A 26,966-nucleotide genomic window follows, 5' to 3' on the forward strand; every position below is an offset into this window, starting at 1 on the left:
TTTGTCCCGCTATCGTACTTAATAACTGTTTTTTTCAACTCGGTAAAAAAACAAGTTAATTTTACACAAACCACATTTTCAACGCTAGTTTTGAAAACAATTCAAAGTGAACTTAGATTGACATTAGAGATGTCCGATAATATCGGACTGCCGATATTATCGGCCGATAAATGCTTTAAAATGTAATATCGGAAATGATCGGTATCGGTTTCCAAAAGTAAAATGTATGACTTTTTAAAACGCCGCTGTACGGAGTGGTACACGGATGTAGGGAGAAGTACAGAGCGCCAATACACCTTAAAGGCACTGCCTTTGCGTGCCGGCCCAATCACATAATATCTACGGCTTTTTGCACACTCAAGTGAATGCAAGCATACTTGGTCAACAGCCATACAGGTCACACTGAGAGTAGACGTATAAACAACTTTAACACTGTTACAAATATGCGCCACACTGTGAACCCACACCAAACAAGAATGACAAACACATTTCGGGAGAACATCCGCACCGTAACACAACATAAACACAACAGAACAAATACCCAGAACCCCTTGCAGCACTAACTCTTCCGGGACGCTACAATATACACCCCCCGCTACCACCTACCAAACCCCGCCCACCTCAACCTCCTCATGCATGTCCCAAATTCCAAGCTGCTGTTTTGAGGCATGTTAAAAAAAAATAATGCACTTTGTGGCTTCAATAATAAATATGGCAGTGCCATGTTGGCATTTTTTTTCCATAACTTGAGTTGATTTATTTTGGAAAACCTTTTTACATTGTTTAATGCATCCAGCGGGGCATCACAACAAAATTAGGCATAATAATGTGTTAATTCCACGACTGTATATATCGGTATCGGTTGATATCGGAATCGGTAATTAAGAGTTGGACAATATCGGATATCGGCAAAAAAGCCATTATCGGACATCTCTAATTGACATCACTATACCGCTCATATTTGCATAGGGTTTGCTATGATATGCTGTGATGTGTCAACCAGCCTCATCAGCTTCCTTGTTGTTTCAGCTCAAGACGACACAGAAAAACCCCCAGTAACTTTTCAAAGGTCAACATATTTGGCTCGATCTGAATATTACCTTTCTGTAGAAATAAATATTCTAAACGCTTGGGTTTGTTCTGTGCACACCTGCGTGTTAACCTGCACGGGACTGCTATGATGTGTTGTGATAGCGTGAATTATTTGAGCTCTCCGCATGAACGCACAATCTGTTTAGGTCGGGTTTAAGGTTAATTCCTCATCTAAAATCTTGCTCGGTCAGGTCTCAGAATCCAGCTGCGGGCGCTGGATGCGTCCATCTTAGCATATGAAGGGCCTGAGTGGCGAGGCCTCGCTAATGACGGCCCCGCTAATGCGTCCTCACATCTCCCACGCACACCGAACAACGCCGAGGGGTGATGTATAAACACAACAGTCGCCATTTTGTTTGTTATGCGAGTGACGTAAGTGCTTCTCGGCAAATTAGGACTGCCTCTTTTTTTGTTGTTTTTTTCTGTCACGTCTTGGTTACAAATCGGTAATCAAATGTTGTCTTTTATATGAGTTTAAAGCCGCATCAATAATAAGGTTCCTATAATGTTCTTTTTGTTGGTTTTCTGACATGGACTTGTTTCTTCAGCATTGTTCACACGTTTAAGTCAGGACTTTGGGAAGGCCATTCTAAAACCTTCATTCTAGCCTGATTTAGCCATTCCTTTACCACTTTTGGCGTGTGTTTGGGGGTCACTATCCTGTTGGAACACCCAACTGCGCATCACATGGTCAGATGAAACAAAAATTGAGCTGTTTGGCCCCAATACCCAGCAATATTTTGGAGGAGAAAAGGTGAGGCCTTTAATCCCAGGAACACCATGCCTACCATCAAGCATGGCGGTGGTGGTAGTATTATGCTCTGGGCCTGTTTTGCTGCCAATGGAACTGGTGCTTTATAGAGAGTAAATGGGACAATGAAAAAGGAGGATTACCTCCAAATTCTTCAGGACAACCTAAAATCATCAGCCCGGAGGTTGGGTCTTGGGCGCAGTTGGGTGTTTCAACAGGACAATGATCCCAAACACGTCAAAAGTGGTAAAGGACTGGCTAAATCAGGCTAGAATTAAGGTTTTAGAATGGCCTTCCCCAAAGTCCTGACTTAAATGTGTGGACAATGCTGAAGAAACAAGTCCATGTCAGAAAACCAACACATTTAGCTGAACTGCACCAATTTTGTCAAGAGGAGTGGCCAACAATTCAACCAGAAGCTTGTGGATGGCTACCAAAAGTGCCTTATTGCAGTGAAACTTGCCAAGGGACATGTAACCAAATAATAATAACATTGCTGTATGTCTACTTTTGACCCAGAAGATTTGGTCACATTTTCAGTAGACCCATAATAAATTCATAAAAAAAATAAAAAACTTCATGAATGTTTTTTTGTGAACAAGTATGTGCTCCAATCAAAAAAATAAGAGTTGTAGAAATGATGAATATGTTCTTTACAAGTGTATGTAAACCGTGTGTGTGTTCTGGCAATGCTTACTTAATGGGGACATCGCTCTGTTTACACAGTCACCTTTAGGGGACCTCTGACGGTATGGGGACAAAAAAACAGGTCCCCTAAAGGGAAACCTTTTTAAATGATAGTCAGATCCATTCTGAAGATGCTTAAGTGATTTTTCAGCTTCGGCCCATAAAACAGGTTTAGAGAGAAAATTAATTTTCTTGAAAAGTGAAACATTTGTTATCCTGGCATTAATAGTACTGTGATTCTGTATGGTATCCATCCTTAGTTAAAACTAATATATTTTTCCAAAAACAAAACCTGGTTTAGTGTTCCTTAGGATGACATTTTCATACAGCATGATTATAAAACACATTCACATTCAGAATTTTCCATCCTTCTATATATGGTAGTTGGAGTTGCAGACAACTTCATTACTGCTAAATAGCAGTTTTCAGTAATGACACAGAAGATGTAGGATTTGCTTTAACATTTAAGTGGTGAAACTTCCTATAAGAGGACAGCTGTAGTGCTGTATTCTGAGCATCATGTCATATTTAATTTGAACTTTTTTTTTTTTTTTTAAATGGTCCTCAGTAGTCACGTACAAATTTGTGTGAATTATGCAATATTATTTAAATTTGGTCCCCATGAACCATATTAACTTTTTCCCCAGGGTTCCCAGTAAGAATGATCAGCACATTACTTCATCAATTTAGAGATTTAAAGACGTGTATGAGCTAACTGGGCAGTGGCCATTTAACCAATTTTTTTTTATGCCTCCACAACCTGTAGAAAGGGTGGTCCCCACAAGTGATGATCAAAAACTTGGTCCCCATTCCAAATGATAACCAGTATATGTGTGTGTGTGTGTGTGTGTGTGTGTGTGTGTGTGTGTGTGTGTGTGTGTGTGTACTTCATCAGCAAACACTTACCCCTCAAGAGACCACTCCAGCACAAAATGTGACTCAAACTGAGAATAAAACATGAACGTTGCATAAAATAAACATGCATTATGTGTTTCCTTTCAAGCCTGATTGCCTCCATCATTAGCCTTATTTAGTGCAGCTACACAAGTGCTGATGCAAGGATTGGAGGAAAAGTGTGTTGTCAGCCTCCTTTTCACCATTTCTCTCAGCCTGTCCCTTATAAAACCAAGCAATGGCAGTTGTAGCTCCTCTTTTCTGTTTATTGAATCAAACACAAGCAGACAATGTTATAGTCTGTGCCCTTTTAAACTGAGCACAAGCAATGGGTCTCTTCTTGTTTGTTCATCCCCTTTTAAATTAAGCTAGCAGACAGTTATGTATTGCTGTTATGTTTTTTTTCTCTTTGTCAAGTCTATCTTAAATTAAGCACTGGCAGACATGCCATATTTTGCTATTTCTGCATGTCCCCTATTAAACCAAGCACTAGTAAAGTCTGTGTATCTGATGATACTATCCGTTTGGCTGCCCCTTACTCTTAACAAATCACTAGATGTTAGTTGTTGCTTTTTGATTTGTCCGTCCTTTTTAACAAAGTACTAGCAAATTGTTTGGTCTTCGTCCCCTCTTAAACCAAGTACTAACAAATTGTTTGTTCCCCCTTCAGCAAAGTACTAGCAGCCAGAGACGTATCTATTATGTTCCATATTAAAGTTAAGGCAAACACTAGCAAAGTCTGTGTTTTTGATGTTGCATGAACACAGTCCCCCCTTAAATCAAGTACTAGCACTTTTTTTTTTCTGGTCTTAAAGCCAGCACTTGCAAATTGTTTAGTTTGTGTCTCCTCTCAAACCAAGCACGAGCAGGTATTCTCATTTATTTTTTGTTCTGTCCTCCTAGACCAGTGGTTCTTAACCTTGTTGGAGGTACCGAACCCTTCTTTAGTGAAAAATAAAATGTTTTTTTTTTTAAATTCAAGAAAGTTATGTTTTTGGTAACACTTTAGTATGGGGAACATATTCTAAGTAATAAAGACTTAATTGGGTTACAGGGTTAGGGTTATAATAAGGCCATGCTGAATAAGGCATTAATAAGTACTTAATAATGACTAGTTAAGAGCCAATATGTTACTAATTTGTATGTTAGTAAGCAACTAATTAATGGTGAATATGTTCCCCATACTAAAGTGTTACCATGTTTTTTTACTGGTGCATAAAATGAACCGTGCATGAACATCACCTTGTTCAAACAACAAAACCAACACAGTGCATAAACTCACAACAAATTACACACCTGTAAACCAGCCAGCTGTTGCCGTATCCGTAATACGCCGATAAGGAGAAGTTTGTATTTACACGATGAGTCGGGTGTTTTGACCTCCGCTGAACCCCCGAGACCGACTCACCGAACCCCTAGGGTTCGATCGAACCCAGGTTAAAAAACCACTGTCCTAGACCAAACAAGCAATCAATGGTGTTTGTGTTATTGGTCTCCTGTCCCCTTTAAAACCAATCACTGTTAAAAATAACTAATAGTTTAGGCTACCTTATCTGTGAGTGCCATTTTGACTGTTTTTGGCTGCCCTGTTCAGTTTGAAAACTATTGAAGGGAATGTTGACAAGACTTCTACACTAAAAAACAACTTTCCTAAATACACTTTTCTGCTAAATGACCACAAACAAGGACTTCAGTGTAAAGTGAGTACTTTTAATGGGTTCAGTTTCAACATGCAAGATTTCTATCAAGTCAACCAAAGCAACAAATGAAAATCATGCGCACAGAAAACAAAAACAAGTAATCAGCATAAACAGGAGAATCAACTCACAATCACTAGAAAAACAAATCTACTTCGAAGAGTAAGATGAACAAATTCCAATGTAATCTTAAATATAATTAGCCTGTGCAGACGATGGTGAACAGGAAGTGGTCACAGGAAGTACAACAGTGGCCCACATGTCCCGTGCTTGCTGTTGACTTTCCTGGCCTCAAACACAGCACAAGGCAGGTCACACGCTTTGATTATTACGTCTACTAAAGGTGGTGGATTGGTGAAGGGGAGGAGAAAGGACCATCTGGAAGGACCAGGTGTGTTTCCTCCCCATTTTCATTTAATCGTCATCTGAGGAGTCTCGCTCGATGCTGTAAGCCATGAAGAAAGCGTCAGGGCGGGACGGGACGAGGGGATGACCCGGTCTCACAATCTCAAAGCCCAGGAAACTGAAGGTGCGCAGCAGGGATGCTGAGGGCGGACACACATGTCACTAAAGACTACAGACCACTAAGTACTTCTCCTAGCAAAGTTGGGGACACTTTACCTCGATCGTCACGGCTCTTGTGGAAACAAATGAAGACGTGGTCGCCTTGCAGCTGCTCTTCTGCAAACTCCAGCAGGAGAGCAAAACTGGAAAGAAAACCATGTTCAGCGGGCAGTTGAAACACTTCATGGCAGTGAAGTGAATATATGTATTTATATAGCGCTTTTTGTCGAGAGACTCAAAGCGCTATACATAGTGAAACCCATTATCGACATCTTTAAGCTAAGTTTAAACAAGTGTGGGTAAAGTGTCTTGCTCAAGGACACAACGGCAGTGACTAAGGCCATGTCCACACAAACAGATACTTAATAAAGGCATACTTATCTTTGTGTTTAGGCCTCTTGTCCACACGCAAATGCATATTTTGTCTTTAAAAACGCAGACTTTTGAAAAAGCTGGTCAAGGTGTAGAGATCCAAAACTTTCCGCTTAGCGTATGCGTGTACACAGCACAAAGGGAGACTTGTGGTGCGTCACGGTTGTGCGCTGTCATTTCCAAAGCTCAACAACACTGCCTTTAAACACACTATAAGAGGACTTAATGTATGTTTGAATGTAAACATGCTGCTATTTTCACTCAACATTATCAAAAAAGACACATCAAAAAGGGCTTTGAGACACTCCCGCTGGCGCTAATGAAAGTCAGCTGTTTAGGATACGATCGCTGTGGAACTCCACCTGATGGGACAATTTTGACAAGCAAGACTTTGCTCTGTGTCATAAGAAAAATGCAACATTATGTTATGTTTTTAGTCCTTATTTAATGACAAATCATGAAGTTAACTTACGTGTCTTGCGTCCATTTTTGTAGATGTAGACATATGTGTTTGCACATAAAAAGCGACCAAACTTAAAAAAAACATCATGTAGCGTCCTCCTTGTAGTGTGTACTGATGTTAAAGACAATACACACTTCATTACACATGTACCATATCACTATATTCATGATTAAATGCATTATAATTCCCATAAACATGCAAAAGGGTTTTGTTAGTGCGTGCTGATTATAGAAATAATGTACACTTCACTGCAGATGTAATACATCTCCATGTTGCTGAACATGTTATAATTCTATGAGTGTTGGGTTTCAGCAGCAAAGGCGTGCATTCGCTCTTTAATAATGTTCCCAGGGTTCTGTATAGGCGCAGGCTGGTTTTAAAGATAATGTACATGTCATTGTACGTCTAATGTATATCAAAATAAACATAATAGGAGGTGTAATGCCAACAAGTCAGATATTGCTGCTTTTTCCAGGCTTCTGATTGGACAAAATGTGCCTGACAGCAGGTGTATGCGTTTGTGTGTAGACAGAGACACTTTTGAAACTACACTTGTGTGGATGGAGATTGTTTTAACCCCAAATGTGTGTTTTTGAAACTCTCCGTGTTCATGTGGACATGGCCTAAGATGGCGGAAGCAGGAATTCGAAACTGGAACCCTCAAGTTTCTGGCACGGCCACTCTACCAAGCAAGTCACACTGCCCCATCCATTTTCTACCGCTAGTCCCTCTGGGGTCATGGGCGTGGCTGGAGCCTATCCCAGCTGCATTCCGCCAGAAGGCAAGGTACACCCTGGACAAGTCGCCACCTCATCACAGGGCCAACACAGATAGACAGACAACATTCACACTCACATTCACACACTAGGGCCAATTTAGTGTCGCCAATCAACCTATCCCCAGGTGCATGTCTTTGGAGGTGGGAGGAAGCCGAAGTACCCGGAAGGAACCCACGCAGTCACGGGGAGAACATGCAAACTCCACACAAAAAGACGCACTAAAACCTGTTCCAACGTGCTGCTGCCACGCCGCTCCAAATGCTAATACCGTATTTTCCGGATTATAAGGCGAATTTAAAATCCTTTTTTTTCCTCAAAACTCGACAGTGCGCCTTATACCCGGTGCGCCTAAAGTAAGGAATAATTTTGGTTGAGCTTACCCACCTCGAAGCTATTTTATTTGGTACATGGTGTAATGATAAGTGTGACCAGCAGATGGCAGTCACACATAAGAGATACGTGTCGACTGCAATATAACTCAAGTAAACAACACCAACATTTTATATGTTCCATTGAAAATATAGGACATTACACACGGCGCTCAAAAATCTATCAAAATGTTTTAGTACGACTTTGGTAAGCTATGAAGCCGCACCACTTGATGTGCTTCAACATAGGAGTATTACTATGGTGTGTGTATAAGCTAAGACATATCTGGCGTTTTGTTTCGCAAAATTATACTGATCTTTATTTGGGATCTGCATAAATTCTGAAAAATGGCGCGCGTCCGCCTTTGTAGACCGACACCGTACTCGATAAGCTTCTTCTTTTTCTCTATCTTATTCTTATGTGGCATTCATCCTCCGCTGTTGCCATTTCTAATATAAAGTAGTGTAAAGTTCTTACTTATATCGGTCAGTAAACTCGCCATGAAAGCGCTAAAACATACCGGTGTAGTGAGTTTACATTATTCACCCAAGGAACTTTAGTTATTAAAGAGTTCCGGTCGGACGTTTTTTCACCGGACACACTTGTTGTTGTTTCCGAAGATGCTGAGCCGTTATTGATTGAAGTAAAGTCTGAATGTCATTAAAACAGTTGGCTCCATCTTTTGACACTTCTTCTACACCCGTCCTTGCACGCTACACCGCTACAACAAAGATGACGGGGAGAAGACGCTGCCGAAGGTGAGCCACATAAATAAGACCGCCCCACAAAACGCCGCATCCGTAAGCGACTGTCAGAAAGCGGCTTGAAAATTATCTGTAAAACATCATCTATGCAACATTTTGACCAACGAACCACCATTTCATGTTATGTAGACCACAAGGAAGTGTTTTCCATTTAGAAAAAATAAAATAATAATATGACTCCTTTAATGCGCCCTATAATCCGGTGTGCTTTATATATGAAAATAGATCGAAAATTCATCATCGCCAGTGCGCCTTATAATCCGGTGTGCCCTATGGTCCGGTAATTACGGTACATATGGCACCGATTGATTTTACATGAATTCCCACTCGGTAGTACCGACAGGATTTGGTCGGTTCCTACAAAAGTACCGAATTCGGAACCCATTCCTAGTCAGCACTGATTTACATAACAGCATATCATAGCAACAGTCAGAACAATTGTGTGCTTTGGCCTGGCTTCCATCAGGTGGCTTATTTGGTTTTCTACGCAATTTATCGCTTTTCCCTTGTAAAATATTGGGATGCTTCCACTTTTCAGTTCCCATTTCGTCTGCTTCATTAATACACTGTGCTACACACGCAGAGGGCGGAGCCAGAAACACTGCTCTCTGGTGATTGGTCGACAGAGGAAAGTAAGGATTGTTTACTGTATTTGTTGCTGCTCTTTGTTTATATTCTTCACTGAACCCTAGGATGGCCAACTGGTCTAAATCGGACCACCTGGTGGAAAAAGGTGGCATTACACCGGTGCTTTAAAGCAACATTGTACCAAATCATTGACACATTATTGGTTCTTTGTTAGATTTTACCAGTGAAAGTATTTTATTTGGCTTTAGACTACTAATTTAGTTTAAGTATGTTATCATATAATTAATTTAAACTACAACTTATAGATTAAAGGCCAAAACATACAAAAAGTAAGACGTCTACCCCACACATAGGAGTATGCCGTGTTCCCCCCACTTACCTGTCTTTGCTGCCCTCGGGCAAAGCACCAGGGGGGATTTCAACGTAGAGGTTGCCTCCTTTGAGCGCCGCCCTCCACACGCAGTTCTTGCCTTCGGTGAAGCGAGGCTCAAAGAGCAAGAAGCGAACTCTGCTGGTGGCGGGGGGAAGTGGCTCCTCAAGAACCAGCAACTGAGCATCCTTCACAGGGTGAAAGACCACACAAAATTCGTAAAAAGGAATAAGACAACAAAATTAGCAAAGTCACAGTTGGTTGTAGATGACCACAGTGTATCCTACTGGGCATCTTCTGGATTTTGTCATAATTTCACAAGCAAGTGGGCAAACACACAATGCTCTAGAAGTTTCCATTTCAATAATGACATGCATTTATTACAAAAATACAAAGTTTATTGTTTATTTCAACTATTTTCCCAGAAAACGCAGTTTGGCTTTAAAGTGTGTGTTAGCCGAATATATAAACAAACTAATCGATCGATTACTCGATTATCAAAATAATCGATAGCCGCAGCCTTAGTAGTTATTCTGTACTATTATTGACTGTGTTTTTCTCAAACACAATAACGTAATACAAGAGAATAAGAAAATACTTTAAATATTGCCTTGATATTGTTACGCTGTCAATAGTACTCACCAATAATACAACACGTGATCGGTATCGGCCGATTTTACTCATGATCAGTATCAGAACATCCTTATCCCTAACAAATAAGAGGTTTTGTGTAAATGTTTTTATGGGGTTTTCAAAAATAAAAGGGAAACTTATGTGAAAGTGTACTCCTGTGGAAAGAAACTTCAAAACATTTACAGTACTGTATATTCAAGTTCAAAGGATTTATATTAACAGGGTATATATCCAGTGGGTAGCGAAAGTATTCACACCCCTTTAAATCTTTTAAAAACCCACTAAAAAACATTCAAAAAGCACCATCAATACTCCAATTACATTTTGTGATCTGAATATTATAAACCACGTATTAGCAATATTGTTATTATAACCACTAACAATAAGGGCATACTTTTAGCGGCACATTAATCACAGAGCGCTAACTAACTTATGCTGCTATATTGACATACTGAGCTGATAAGCTGCTCTCTCGCCTTTGAGTTGCTAAAAGATAATTCTAAATTATAACCATCACTGATTGGTTTGGGGTGGAAACTTAAACCATGACTGACTGTGGAAACGTTGCTGTTAAGTTTGGGGTGCCGTGTCATCTGCTGGTGTTGGTCCACTGTGGTCCACAGGCACTGCAGCCGTTTACTTTAGAGGTTTGAGAGCATTTCATGCTTTCTGCTGCTGACCGACTTTATGGAAATGCAGATTTCATCGTCCAACAGGACTTGGCACCTGCACAGTGCCAAAACTACCAGTACCAGGTTTAAGAACCATGGTATCCCTGTCCTTAATTGGCCCGTAAGCTCGCCTGACCTCAACCCCAAACAAAATCTATGGGGTATTGTTAAGATGGAAATGCAAAACGCCAAAGCCAACAATGCGGAAGTGCTGAAGGCCACTATCAGAGCAACATGGTCTCTCGTATCACCTGAGGAGTTCCACAGACTGATCGACTCCATGTCACGCCGTGTTGCTGCAGTAATTCACGCAAAAGGAACCTCAACCAAGTATTGAGTGCTGCACATGTTCATAATTTTCATATTCTTCCTTTAAGTTGGCCAACATTTCTAAAATCCTTTTTTTGTTGGTCAGAAGTAATAATCTATTTTTTTGTGATACTGAATTTGGAATTTTCATTAGTTTTCAGTTATAATTTTAAAAATTTAAATAAACACTTAAAATATATATCACTTTGTATGTAATGAAAGTACCGTAAATTCCGGACTATAAGCCGATACTTTTTTCCTAGGTTGTAAAACCAACTGGAAGTAGAAGTCCTATTCGATCTTCTAGCCGTCCATAGCTTTTCTACTGTAACTCGTATGGATTCTTCATTCGTCACTCCAAGCAACGTTTATAAGATTTACAGTATAACAAACAATTCGTACTTACTAAACCGTCCTGTGAGTGATGTCTGTAGTTATGTTTTCATTCATATGTGTACGCGCTATCGTAATGTAATCAAGCTAGCGTTGTTAGCATTAACTAATATGCTAAGACATTTACAAGAGTATTTGATGGTATTATTAACTTAAAATGGCATTCTTGTTGTATTGTTTCCGTTTTGTAAATTCACCAAATCGTCACTGTGGACTTATTGAGGTCCATGACGATGACTTCTGTTTTGTTTGATCAGCTGTTTTAATGCTGTGTTACAGGCACCCTTTGGAAACAAATAAGGTATGTAAATAAACATGTACAAAGTCTTTCTGTGTAAATAACTCATTCCACAACGAATACATCTGCGGCTTACAGTCCGGTTCGGCTAATATAAGGAAAACATTTTTTTCTATTAAGAGGGTGCAGCTTATATCCGGTGTGCTCCATAGTACAGAAATACTGTATACAATAAACAAAGTTTCACTTTTTTAAATTAAATTACTAAAATAAATCAACTTTTTAGTCATATTCTAATTTATTGAGCATCCCTTTTTACCGTATACATACAGCATGTACTGTATATAACACAATGATGGAGGTTATTGGAGGTTTTTAGAGTACTTTATAGGCGGAATAGAACGACACCCATTACCTCCTTTTTTAGCTGAAAGGAAAACATGTCTCACATAAGGATTGTAAATGAAAAAAGTGCAGTTCCCCTTTAAAGAATCAGAATCAATAACTGAATTGTCCAAATACAAACAATACCTAACAGACTGCTGTCGTAAACAGGATCTTTGTTTTTGTGCAGCAGTCCTTTAACTTTTAGGAGTCCAGTGTTAATTTTGACAGTAGTTTTCACATTACTTCTACTCTGTCTTTTGACTAGTTTGTAGAGATTGGAGACACAACAAGGAGGTGCATTCGTGAAGTTCAGGGGGGCTGCTTGTCTTGCCAAAACACTGGCTTAAATTTGAGAGGAAGTTGCAATGAATTAAAGTACGGTACTAATCCTCGCCAACGGGTTTCTTGGCTAAGCAGTTAGTGTATAAAAAAACAACATAAAAGCTACCTGGACTCCATCCGTACACCCATTTTCTACCACTTGTCCCTATCGGGGATACAGGGGGGCTGGAGCCTATCCCAGCTGTACTCGGGCAGAAGGCGGGGTACACCCTGGACAAGTCGCCACCTCATCGCAGGGCCAACACAGATAGACAGACAACATTCACACTCATTCACACACTACGACCAATTTAGTGTTGCCAATCAACCTATCCTCAGGTGCATATCTTTGGAGGTGGGAGGAAGCCGAAGTACCCGGGGGGGACCCATGCAGTCAAGGGGAGAACATGCAAATTCCACACAAAAAGACCCCCCCGAGTCTGGGAATTTAACCCAGGACCTTCTTATTGTGAGGTACGAGAACTAACCACAGCTCCACAGTGCTTCCGACCTGGACTCCAAAAGGTCAAAAACAACACAGCACTGCAGTCATATAGCGCAGGGGTTCTTAAACTTTATGACCTTGAGGCCCAATCAAACATTAAAACTGAATCAGTAATCTTACTCTTGGTTTTAATCGTATTCAATCTAACCTACTTAGTTTACAACCTTGTCGAATGATATAACAACCATGCGTTAATTGCAAAGATTATTATTTATTTAACACATAAACCTTAGGTCAGGCTGATTAGAAAAATAAATACCGTATATTACCAAATAAACGCCCTTGGGCAAATAACCGCCCATGTCCAAATAGCCGCCCATGGGCTGTTATTTGCATAATTTAGATTAAAATGCTACTGGGGTTGCGTTTGCTGCAGTATTATTGTTTTGATGGTTTTATAGAGTACTTGGTACCATAATTTTATTTTTCCTGTATGCTGCTTTATTTAAAACTTGGAGTACTGTAGCCTTTATTTTATTTAAGTGACAGTATTATTGTTCTGTTTTGATGGTGGGTTTTATACTTGAGTACTTGGTACCATAATTGTATTTTTCCCGGTAGGCTGCTTTATTTAAAAAGTTTATTTATTTTTAGTATTGGTATTCTATTTGACAATCGATGCACTACTGCCATGTTGAGGCCTTGTTGATCTCTTGTCTTTTGATAGCCTACCTCATGTTGATCTCTTGTTTTTTTGTTTGTATGTTTACAATAGCTTTTACATTTAAAGTTTTTTGTACGAAAAAAAAATACTGGACAGTAACCATTGTAACCAAAGAATGGCCTGGTGCAGGCTGGTGCAAAAATAATTAAAAGCCTTGTGCAAATAACCGCCTGCTTCTTTTAAACGCCTGTCTCCAAAATTGATTTTGTGAAATAAACGCCCGGGCTACTATTTGGTAATATACGGTACTAATCAAATATACCGCATAAAAAAGGAATTCAAATAATTGCCCAAAAAGTACATTTACATACAATTACGTTGTGCTAAAATAAATAAACTAAATTATGAATGATTAAAGTGTAAATGAAAATACAGCTTCACCACTTTAGTCATAATTTTTGTGCTTAAGAAACTTCTCTATGACTTAGCTCCAGACTTTTTCTGTGTTTAATAATGTCATTACTGCCACAAGTGGTAGAAAAATTTATTACAACAGAGTACCGCTGCGGCCCATACGGATTACAGCTGAGAAACAGATACATTTTTTATATTTTCTATACAAGAAACACTGATATAGAGGATCTTAGACTAGTTTTTGCAGTAGGTCCTAAAAACAGCACCAAAAAACTTGTGTCTATAGGATCTTTGACCATTGTCAAAGGCGAGTTATATTGTATAGTTGCCCAAAGAAATGCTCTTTGAAAACTGACAATGTTACAGTATACTTTGCAGGAAGAGTAGCGCCAACTCACTGAGTAGAATAGCTTAGCTGAAAGATTGCGATCCCGCTGGTCATTCCCTCGCCCACCTGGGATCTTCAGGGGTGGGTGAGGGGCATCAGGAGCACCACAGAGGCCCCGGACACGGGTTACTGCAACAGCGGGAGCACCTCCTGGGATTGGAGATACTGCAAGGAGAGAGCAGCACACATGAAGCCATCGCAGAGTGGAAGAAATAAAATTGATTTTAAATTGCAGACTGGGTGCCCCTTTTACTGCCAAGTGACTCATTTAGGAAGTCAAATATTTGCCAATTCTTTTATAATCATATTCAGTTTAATCAGTGACTGGCCACCATCTTGAAAACATAAAAGAGTATCACATAGCTGCTGACAAAAACAACATCATTATACAGTACGCTTGCCAATTATGATATAGGTTCAGAGAGCTATAGAGTTTATTAATATGGTCGTAGACAGTAATATAACACACCATTTTCCCGTGACAAAGTCTGGAATAAGAGTTGAGTCGTCGAGTTATATTTTAGAGATTTATACATGCAAATTAACTAATTCTCCCGAGCGAGCCGTAGCATTTCTTCCTGTCGCTCACATGCACCTGTCTCAAAAGTTTTTAGCAAACAGCAGAGGAGTTATGATGCCATTTTTAGGTAGGGCTGTCAAATGATTGCAATCTTTACCCAGATTAATTGAACATTTTCAATCACCATTTACAACTACTTTTGAAACATTCACAGTATCATATAGCATTAACAGAAAGCAAAGTGACAGGACACAATTCTATATTTTGTATTTAACGAACAAATCTATATAAAATGAAAATAATAATCAAGCTAAAACGTACACCACAATTTAAGTAACCATATGTTGCTTTTGTTTGTGATTTTTATTCAAGTGCAACATTTTGCTAACCCACAAAGTATATTTTATTATTGTTTGTTTAATTTAAATTGGGGACTTAAAAGTTTACATTCCAATTCCAATGTTAAAATATACAAGAAATACATTGCATTTCAATCATTACATGCATTATTATTACATCAGTAGTTAATTTGGTCTCACTAAAGGGCAACAATATCGTTTATCAGCAATAATTTGTAGATATATCGTCTAGCAAAGTTTGTTATCGGCCCAGGCCTACACACCGTCCTAAAAAAACATACTTGTGTGCCTTGGCTTTGGTAGTTTATCACATCACTGATGACAGGAAACGGTTTAAAAACACACAAAGGAAAATGTTTGTCTAACATTTGCCAAGTTCAGTCACGCAGAAACTAGGTTGCTTGGAGTTCATGGCAGCGGAGGACGACCAGCTAGCTATGTTTTATACCCAGTTTGGTCTGTGTGTGTGTGTAGTCACATTTGTCAAATTAACATGAGTGCTGCTACAGCAACACCACACTTGCGTCAATGACACCGACGTGTTATATGTGGAGCAGCAGTGTGAAACCAAGTCAGAGTAATTGGATGACCAAGCAGTGCAGATGATAGGATTGGTGATACTGGAGCGTCCACTGATGTCACAATGTCAGCCAGCTCCATCGTAGGCAAAACTTTTCTAACAGAAGGAGCAGTCACAAGTGAGGAAAAAACTTTGACTTAAGTTTTTTAGCAGGTTCTCAGAAACAGAGTATCTTTGACTAGTTATTTGTAATAGGCTCTTAGAAACAGCAAATAGTTCCTGTCATACACAGGCTGGTGTTTTTGCATTACCAACAGCAGAGCATTTATATCACATAGCAGGGTTTCCCCTTAATGCAATTGAATCTGCTGCGCCGCCTCTGCATTTTTATTACCGCCACACCTCGAAAATAATGGCTTTTTTATTACTTGAAAACAAATTAAAGTACCGTATTATTCGGAGTATAAGTCGCACCTGCCGAAAATGCATAATAAAGAAGGAAAAAAACATGTAAGTCGCACTGGAGTATAAGTCGCATTTTTTGGGGAAATGTATTTGATAAAAGCCAACACCAAGAATAGACATTTGAAAGGCAATTTAAAATAAATAAAGAATAGCGAACAACAGGCTGAATAAGTGTACGTTATATGAGTCATAAATAACCAACTGAGAACGTGCCTGGTATGTTAACGTAACATATTATGGTAAGAGTCATGCAAATAACTATAACATATAGAACATGCTATACGTTTACCAAACAATCTGTCACTCCTAATCGCTAAATCCCATGAAATCTTATACGTCTAGTCTCTTACGTGAATGAGCTAAATAATATTATTTGATATTTTACGCTAATGTGTTAATAATTTCACACATAAGTCGCTCCTGAGTATAAGTCGCACCCCCGGCCAAACTATGAAAAAAACTGCGACTTATAGTCCGAAGAATACGGTAATACAATATATTGTAGTCCCCAGAAGAAATCACACAACGTCTGACACTATTTTTAACTTTTATTACCAATCTTATGATAAACACTGGCACAATTCCAACAGGTTTTATTTACCTCCCACGAAAACACTTTCGTGTCCTTGAGTTTTCGCTTCCCCGCCAGACACACAACAACACTTCCTCATTCTCAACCGCTCACCTTTCAGGCATGGAGGGTGTGTTTGTAAACAGGGGAACAACTGACATCAAATGCAAACCACACGAACATAAAACTTTAACATTAGCTGGTCGTTACAGTATGAATTAATATATATAGCCTATTATTTGCGCACTATTGACAAGGGATGTACTGAAAACATGACCACCGAAAAAAGACTTTGATCGAAAACCGCCCTACCTAAACCGGATGTAAACAAAACGCACGCAATTGTCTGGAGCGTTGTCAGCATGTCTGCGATGTGGATGTGATTTTAATATATGTTGCAGATATACCTGCGCGGACAGCCATCTACAAAATGTGCAAATACTAAGAGAAAGTGAAAACTATGCTGTGTGGAACTATGACGTCATTCTTTAGTCAAGGACATGGACGGACAAAAGTAGTCTCTCTAAACCAGAGTACGTTCTATAATAACACCAGAAGATGCTAGATGTGTTAGTAGTTGTTTTTAATTTTTAAAAAAAGTAATTAAAAGTCTGTAAACACTTGAAAAACTCTCGAGTACCTTGTACAAAAAGCAGCAACAGTTTAAAATATGGCAAAACGATTAAATATATGTTAATACTAATTAATAAAAACGATTTGTTTTAAATGTATGTTTACATTTTTTAGCCTTTTTAAAGAAAATCATATCATCATAGCACATTATGCAAATTATTCGATGATGTCAATGTGACCACGCTCATACAAACCCTTTATTCATTGAATCAACAATATTGAAATTCAATGACTTGGTGCATCGGCAAACAGCTAAAATTATGTCCAAAGCAAATTATAACCTGCTACCCAAGAATGTACAGCAATTATTCTCAACAAAAGAGAAATACAACAGAGGAAAATCTAATTCAAACATTTGTATGCACGTACAACACTTAAGATCTTTATCATATCCTTATGTGGAATTAAATTATGAAATGGATTAAGCAAGGAAATCAAACAAAGCACTACTATGATTATGCTTAAACTGTTCCAACTACAAGTGTTCACAAAGTACAAAGAAGAACAATTATGAAAAACATCTTGAACCTTTTTGAAAAAAAAAAGAAGAAAAAAAAGAGAATCTCATTCACCAAATATAGAGATGAGGGTCTTTAATTTGACTTTCTGTTGTTCTCTGTCTCAAAGTGTTAACATGTGCTCAATGTTTCCTTACCATTATTGCTATGTTGTCTATCACCATTGTTGGTATTGTTCATTCTTCCTACATTGTTGATACAAATTATTGTTACAGTGTAATAATTATTGTTGCCCGTGATAATGCCACTATGATACAACAGTTGTATTATAATCCTTGAACAAACAAGCTCAATGTATTAATCACTGAATCGAGAACTGGTGGTGGGATTAAATAAAGTATCTTCTTCTCACTCCCGTTCCGGCAAAACTGGATCATCATGCTTACATACTGTACATTACTTTTTGCATTATATTAATTTATATTTGTATGTGTTGTCAACCTCGTAGTTTTTTTATGTCATGGCCTGAAATAAATGAATAAATGAAATCTTGGTGAACCATAAATTACTTAACTATGTGTTTTATTCTTAATTAATTATTGTGTATCTGTTTGTATATCTGATATTTATGTATTTAATATTTGTTTACTAACTTATGGTATATTTATTTATTCACTGGTCTGATACAGAGAACAAAGAAATGGGCTACAACTGCTTTGATATGAAAAGGGGTAGGATTAAATAAGGTCTGCTTCTTCCTACTCCTTTTCGGATGTGCTCTAATGAAACAACTGAATATATGTGATGCATTAACTGTATAACTGTATTGTTTGCATGTTTGAAATGAACTGAAACTAACTAAAAGAGAATCTTTGACTAGCATCCTTGAGATAAGTCCTTAAGAAAGGAAAGCATTCATGTCGTATTGAAGATATTTGACTAGCTGTTTTGCAGCAAGTATATAGTTGGGGAAAAAAACAGAGTGCTTCTGTCAAATAGAAGATCTCTGGCAAGGCTTTATTTAGGGGGGAAAAACGAGCACGTCATTATATTTGACTAGCATCCTTGCAATGAGTCCTTAAAAAAACAACACACTACTGATGTACAGACAATTTTTGACTAAAATAATTGTCATAGGTCCTTAAAAAATGAACGTGTCTGCGATAGAGGATCTTAAATTAGCATCCTTGAAACATTTAACCTGAGACGGCAATGTGTCCCTGTCATTATAGAACAGAGGTTCTCTTGCGATACCTAAAAAACAACGCACTCCTGAAGTATAGTGAATCTTTGATTAGCATCTTTGACATAAGTCCTTAAAAAGCAGAGCACTCCTTCCATACAGAGGATCTTTGACTAGCACCCTTGTCATAGATCAGGGCTGTAAAACTCATTTTAGATGGGGGGCCACATGGAGAAAAATCTAATCCCAAGTGGGCCGGACTGGTAAAATCACGGCACGATAACTTAAAAATCACAACTTCCGATTGTTTTCTTTGTTTAGAAATAGAACAAGCACATTCTGAAAATGTACAAATCATAATGTTGTAGGTTTTTTCTACACTTACAAGTTGCGGTTAAAGGTCTACTGAAATGATTTTTTTTTATTTAAACGGGAATAGCAGATCCATTCTATGTGTCATACTTGATCATTTCGCGATATTGCCATATTTTTGCTGAAAGGATTTAGTAGAGAAAATCGACGATAAAGTTTGCAACTTTTGCTCGCTGATAAAAAAAAAAACTTGCCCCTACCGGAAGTAGCGTGACGTCACAAGCTATAGTGCTGCTCACAATTCCCCGTTGTTTACATGGAGCGAGAGATATTTGGAGCGAGAAAGCGACGATTACCCCATTAATTTGAGCGAGGATGAAAGATTTGTGGATGAGGAACGTTAGACGGACTAGAATGCAGTTCAAGAGATCTTTTTTCGCTCTGACCGTAACTTAGGTACAAGCTGGCTCATTGGAATCCACTCTCTCCTTTTTCTATTGTGGATCACGGATTTGTATTTTAAACCACCTCGGATACTATATCCTCTTGAAAATGAGAGTCGAGAAGGCGAAATGGACATTCACAGTGACTTTTATCTCCACGACAATACATCGACGAAGCTCTTTAGCATGAGCTAACGTGATAGCATCTGTCTCAAATGCAGATAGAAACAAAATAAATAAATCCCTGACTGGAAGGATAGACAGAAGATCAACAATACTACTATCAGGAGACACCGAACCAAACACTGGACATGTAAATACACTGTTAATGCTGTGCCGCCTGTCAGGCAATGCTGTTGCTAACGACGCTAACTTAGCAACGGGACCTCGTCAGAGCTATGATAAAAACATTAGCGCTCCACCTACGCCAGCCAGCCCTCATCTGCTCATCAACACCCGTGCTCACCTGCATTCCAGCGATCGACGATGCGGTCGGCAGCCCGGAGACGTAGGAAGTCAAGGTGAGGTCGCCGGCGCTAGCGTCTGCTATCCAACAAAGTCCTCCTTGTTGTGTTGCTACAGCCAGCCGCTAATACACCGATCCCACCTACAACGTTCTTCTTTGCAGCCTCCATTGTTCATTAAACAAATTGCAAAAGATTCACCAACACAGATGTCCAGAATACTGTGGAATTTTGTCGAAGAAAACAGAGTGTCCAATAGGGTCCAAACACTTCCGTGGATCTCGCGACGTCACGCGCATACGTCATCCTCCAAAGGCGTTTTTAACCGGAAGTTCCCCGGGAAATTTAAAATTGCACTTTATAAGTTAACCCGGCCGTATTGGCATGTGTTGCAATGTTAAGATTTCATCATTGATATATAAACTATCAGACTGCATGGTCGGTAGTAGTGGCTTTCAGTAGGCCTTTAATAGTATTCTATATTTATTTGTCCTTATTTATATTTTCTGAATAAATTATGTAATAATGTTCATCAGTCAACTTATTGGTATTAATTTTCAATCCATCAAGATAAAAAAATATCAAAATCAAATTACAGGATGTTATTTATGTAGTTTGTTCATTTTCTTTGACTGGTGCACTAACATGTGGTTTATTTTTTTTTACATATGTAGCATAATCTACAAAGATAAAAACAATTGCTTTTGCGACATCCAGTGGACACATTTAGAACAGCGGTTTCTTTCATTCAAAAATGTTGGCAAATTTTTATACTTGGCAAACTCACAACGCGGGCCAGATTGAACCTGTTTGCGGGCCGTACGTTTGTCATAGATCTTTAAAAACACAACACATTCCTAAAGTATATAGGATCTTTGATTAGCATAGATGCTTACAAAGCAGAGCACTCTGGCCATATAGAGTATATTTGAGTAGAATCCTTGTTATAGGTCCTTAAAAAAAAAAAGGGAAAAAAAAAAAAAAAAAAAAAAAAAAAAGAGTGCTGCTGCCATATAGAGGATCTTTGACTAGAACAATTGTCATATGTCCTTAAAAGAGTTCTCTTGCCATATAAAGGATTTTTGACTTGGTTGATTGGCAACACTAAATTGGCCCTAGTGTGTGAATGTGAGTGTGAATGTTGTCTGTCTGTGTTGGCCCTGTGATGAGGTGGCGACTTGTCCAGGGTGTACACCGCCTTCCGCCCGAATGCAGCTGAGATAGGCTCCAGCACCTCCCGCGACCCCAAAAAGGGACAAGCGGTAGAAAATGGATGGATGGATGGATTCTGGCAATAAGTGCTTAAAAAAACACACTCCTGTCAATTAAATAATCTTTGACTAGCGTTCTTGTCATAGGTCCTTAAAAAAAGTGGAGCACTCCTCCCATACAGAGGATCTTTGACTAGCCCCCTTGCCATAACTCTTTAAAAAAGAAAAACGCATTCCTAACGTTATTAGGATCTTTGATTAGCATAAGTGCTTACAAAGCAGAGCACTCCTGCCATATAGAGTATATTTGACTAGATACTTGTTATAGGTCCTTAAAAAAAATCATAATATTGTTGGGTTGGTTTTTTTTTTTACACTTACATGTTACTCTTACACTTACTGATCCGGCCTGCACGTTTGACACCCCTGTCATAGATCTTTTAAAAAACAATGCATTCCTACCATATATAGGATCTTTGATTAGCATAGATGCTTACAAAGCAGAGCACTCCTTCCATATAGAGTATATTTGACTAGAATCCTTGTTATAGGTCCTTTAAAAAAAAAAAAAAAAAAAGAGTGCTCCTGCCATATAGAGCAGGGGTGTCAAATGTACAAAAACATTTTTAATGAAAGAAACAGCTGTTCTAAATGTGTCCACTAGATGTCGCAATAGCAATTATTTGTATCTTTGTAGATGATGCTACATATGTACAAAAAAATGTACCACTTGATGTTAGTGCACCAGTCGAGGAAAATGAGCAAACTACATAAATAACATCCTGTAATTTGATTTTGATATTATTTTTTTATCTTGATAGAATGAAAATGAACACCAATGAGTTGACTGATGAACATTATCACATAATTTATTCAGAAAGTATAAATAAGGACAAATAAAGATAAAATATTATTAACCGCAACATGTAAGTGTGATAAAAACCCTAACAACATTAAGATTTGTACATTTTCAAAATGTGCTTATTCTATTCTTAAACAAAGAAAACAATCTGAATTTGTTTTTATTTTTAAGTTATCGTGCCGTGATTTTACCAGTCCGGCCCACTTGGGAGTGGATTGTTCTCCATCTACCCCCTATCTTATATGAGTTTGACACCCCTGATTTAGAGGATTTTGACTAGAACAATTGTCATATGTCCTTAAAAGAGTTCTCCTGACATATAAAGGATTTTGTACTTGCATTCTTGCAATAAGTGCTTAAAAAAACACACTCCTGTCAAATAGATAATCTTTGACTAGCGTCCTTGTTATAGGTCAGGAGTGTCAACAGCGGATCTTTGACTAGCACACTTGTCATTAAACTTTAAAAAAAAAAAAAAAAACACATTCCTAACGTATATTGGATCTTTGATTAGCATAGATCAGTGGTTCTTAACCTTGTTGGAGGTACCGAACCCCACCAGTTTTATATACTCATTCACCGAACCCTTCTTTAGTGAAAAATTTATATATGTATATTTTTTCAAATTCAAGGCAAAGTTAGATGTTTTTTTTACTGGTGCACAAAATTAACCGTGCATGAACATCACCTTGCTTAAAGAACAAAACCAACACAGTGCATGAACTCACAACAAATTACACACCTGCAACTCAGTGTGACTTCTGCTGTTGCCTTTGAGAGACCAGTTCAGATACAGTATGTGTGGCTTCACCTTGGCAAGTGCCACTCTCATGTCATTTTAAATGCTAAATGATAAAATAAAAGTATTTATTTATTTTCACAGCAAAGTCTGTTCCTTTTCTTCGTTTTCCACCCAGACATACAATACTAGTACACAGCTAGTTATTGTCATTGTAAGTGGGCCAAAACACTTATATTACAAAATAATCTCATGGAAATGACAGCTGTCATTTGATTATAATAATAAAACATTTAATTTGTTATTTAGTCAGGTTTGGGACAGGTGTGCTCACATGTGCTCCACTGAGTGCTCAAGGAGTTTTTGCGTTTGCTCACGCATATGGAAAATTAGAGGGAACATTGTTTGAGGGTATCCATAATACGCCGATAGGGAGAAGTTTTTATTTACACAATGAGTCGGGTGTGTCTTGACCTCCGCGGCGGAGGCTCCACCGAACCCCTGAAGCCGGCTCCCTGAACCCCTAGGGTTCGATCGAACCCAGGTGAAGAACCACTGGCATAGATGCTTACAAAGCAGAGCACTTCTGCCATATAGAGTATCTTTGACTAGAATCCTTGTTATAGGTCCTTTAAAAAAAAGAGTGCTCCTCCCATATAGAGGAACTTTGACTAGAACTGTTCTGAAGGTTTTCATATTTGTATAAATTGTCCATTTTAGTTCTATAGATAAATCATTTCTGTTAAGGGACTAATTATTATTATTATTTATTTCCATTTCATATGTGTTGTTTGGGAAGGTGTAATGTATTTTCGTTAGATTGTTTAACCGTTGCTACGGTTACGGTTGCCACGGTTACGGTTGCCATGGTGACGGGCACTTCCGTTTCCGCCGGCAGGTAAAAAAAGTGTTTAAAAGAGCTCCGGCATTTGACAGGCAGCGGAGCGTCGGTAATACTACCCGGAGATAGAGATCACCACAGTTGCAGATCAGATAAGTAACTAGTACTCCAAGCGTTGTATTTAAGTTTGTTATAAGTGACAGTTAAGTGCCAGTGCACTAGTTTGAGTTTAAAGACGTTTTGGGCGCTTCACGTTGCCAGGAGGAGGTGAAGCGCATGCTAACCGCTAGTTAGCTCACCGCAGCTCGCACCTGTGTTTGTTGGCTGCACCGTGACTTTACGAACGCCAGGTTCGGTCACGTTTGGAATAAGTTTATTTAAGAGACACTCTCCCCTGTGACTATTTATTGTTTGGAGAGTGAACATTGTAGAGTTTAGTTGTGTGCTATCGTGGCTACCTTGCTGCGAGGGAAGTGGACAGCGCGAGGTACGAGTGTTAGTGGCTCGCACTCACGGGCTAGTCGACAGAGAGGTGACCCAGGACGAGGCTGGTTCTCCTCTCGCTCTAGACTAGACTCGTGAGGGAGCTAAGAGGAAGCACGGCCGAGCCCCCCCCCCCTTCTCTACTCTACAACGGGAGGTGTCCCCCCTCTCCTATCCAGCATTTGCAACTCACCACCCCCACCCTACATGCACCAACGATACAGCAGGACCACAACAGACTATCTTCTGGCCCAGCCAAGGGGCCCAGGTTGGACTGTGTGTGTGTGTTGTGTAATTGGTTTAGTGCGGGAGGTTTCATTGGGGAGGTAGCGTGTGAGTGGGGATGAGTGTATGAGTGTAATCAATGTGTTCATTATTGTCAGATTATTGTATGTTATATTGTATAGTAAATTGGTTAACTATATAAGTGGTGTCCTCTCACTCTCTCCTAGACTATCTTTATTTGGTAAATAGTGAAAATTAGAGCATTCCCTAAAGAAAATATACAGTCCCTTACAGGCTCCCGAACAAGAACAATTGTCTTATGTCCTTAAAAGAGTGCTCCTGCCATATAAAGGCTTTTTGACTTGCATTGTTGCAGTAAGTGCTTTAAAAAAACACACTCCTGTCAAATAGATAATCTTTGACTAGCGTCCTTGTCATAGGTCCTTAAAAAAAGTAGAGCGCTCCTGCCATATCAAAAATCTTTGACTAGCATCTTTGTAAGAGTGCCTTGCAAACTGCAGCATAAGCAGATTGCATTGACTTTATATTTAAAAAAAGGAATACAATCTGAACTTTGTACCTTAGAAGTGTCTGGTGCCCGTCATTCTCAAGCATTTATACAATTGAACGACTGAAATAAAAACAGTCTGGTGTCTCACAAACGAGCAGTAAAAGAGAATGATTAGCCTCTATGTTCAATATATGACATCACAAAATCAACCCCCCCTCCATCCTCCCCTTTTAGTCGCACTGCAGTGGAAATTTCCAAAGCTTCTTTCACAACAACAACCGCTACACAAAACCTGAAAGACGTAATTTTCCCCGTGTTTGGTCAGGACAAGAAGCGGCACCTGGCCTGACAGGTTACTGAGCCCCTGGCTGCAGTCTTTTCACCCCCAATTCCAGCATGCAAACACTCAAGTCTAAAATAAATGACAATGCAACGAAGTAGTTTAAATTCAGCTTCCTGTTGCAAAAGAGATTAATTTAATCCCCCGGTGGCTTTGCAGCAGGGTAATTTAATGTTGGCTAATGAGATCGCGGAGCAGATGGCCGAATGGAAAAATACCGTACAAGTCTACATACAACACGAACAAATAGTTAAATCATTGCAATTATCGTCATGTATGCTTAGAATACCTTAAGACCGGAGAAGGTCGTTTTTTTTCTTGTTCAATGTCAATATTTTTATTAGCCTTCATAATTAAAGACTACATTTGAGAGAGAAATGTTTGTTTTTTGCAAAACTGGTACATAACAGGAGATCGCACGTGACATTCGATTAAATGGCTTGGAATTTCTCACACCAATTAGCTAAACAAAAAAAGCTTATTTAAAAAAAAATAAAAATCCCCAAACCCATAAAAATGCAAAATGTTAGTTTTCTCCCTCAAGACCTTCACATTTGACTTGAAAAGTGCAGATGAAGGGGAGAAGGTCGTATGAGCATCATTGCGGGCGTTGTGACGTAACCTAACAAGTGCTATATTAAACAACGATTTAGACATGGCATTCAAGAAAATTAGTAAAAATTAAATTATAATGGTGTAACATTAAAGCAATTGTGACAATATAACTCGTTATGCTTGACTTAACCTCACTCATTAGCATGTCGCTTTAGCATGTATAATGTACACATTTAGCTTTGAAAACCAATACGTCCACATTTAACAAAAAAAAGTCTTATTATTATTATAAATAACAGTTTTATGCTAAACAGTTGACATAAATGGAACATTGGACATATGGTTGAGTATGTGTTACGTAAGCCAAAAAAAAAACACATCATAGCCAGAGTCACTCCAGGAAATAGACGGCGCTTTTTCGACAAGGCCGCGGCTAGCTTTTAGCTTGTTAGCTTCAATGAAAAGCGACAGGGCGACAAACATACCTTTCACTTTCCGGTTTATTATTAACGGACTGTTCGATCACAGGCATCTTGGTTAAGTTTCTCTCCTTTTCTCTAGCAAAACAGTGACTATTCAAAATCGTCTGTAGGTTAGATTTAACCATCCGGACTGCGTCCTCACTTGGCTGCCTCTCTCTGCCTCCCCTCCGGCCGCTGTGAACGCGCTGACGGGCGGCAGGCTGGCTAACGCCGGGCTGGGTGAGGAGGAGTGTCCGCCGAATTATGACGAGCCAGCTGATGGATGACGCACTTCTTTAAATTTCCATTAAACGTAGAAAATCGTCCACAACGAGGATGTTCATTCCAAACATAGTTATATAGCGTGACATTGTTTTTGTGTTTTTTACTTAACAGTGACCCAAATGTCAACATTTATATAAATACACATTTCCCGAACCTGTGTGTTAAAAAAAGAACCCTCAAACATAACTGGGTCATTACAATCTGAGAATATATATAATAGTATGTAGAAAAAAAACACCAACCACCTTGTTAATGTGTGTTTACTGTACATG

The 26,966-nt window shown here is 38.9% G+C and overlaps 1 protein-coding gene across 1 annotated transcript; it reads right to left on the bottom strand.

Annotated features, from left to right (window-relative positions):
* Window positions 1–5,113: 5,113 nt before the first annotated feature.
* On the bottom strand, window positions 5,114–26,668 carry oaz1a (ornithine decarboxylase antizyme 1a). The gene is given in 6 exon segments (XM_062039139.1): window positions 5,114–5,666; window positions 5,743–5,828; window positions 9,400–9,578; window positions 14,264–14,350; window positions 14,352–14,418; window positions 26,434–26,668. Coding segments are annotated over 6 exon segments (672 nt in total). The 5' UTR covers window positions 26,556–26,668; the 3' UTR covers window positions 5,114–5,535.
* Window positions 26,669–26,966: the final 298 nt, after the last annotated feature.

Source organism: Entelurus aequoreus, linkage group LG27 (genome assembly GCF_033978785.1).
Source record: "Entelurus aequoreus isolate RoL-2023_Sb linkage group LG27, RoL_Eaeq_v1.1, whole genome shotgun sequence".
Classification (NCBI taxonomy): Eukaryota; Metazoa; Chordata; class Actinopteri; order Syngnathiformes; family Syngnathidae; genus Entelurus; species Entelurus aequoreus.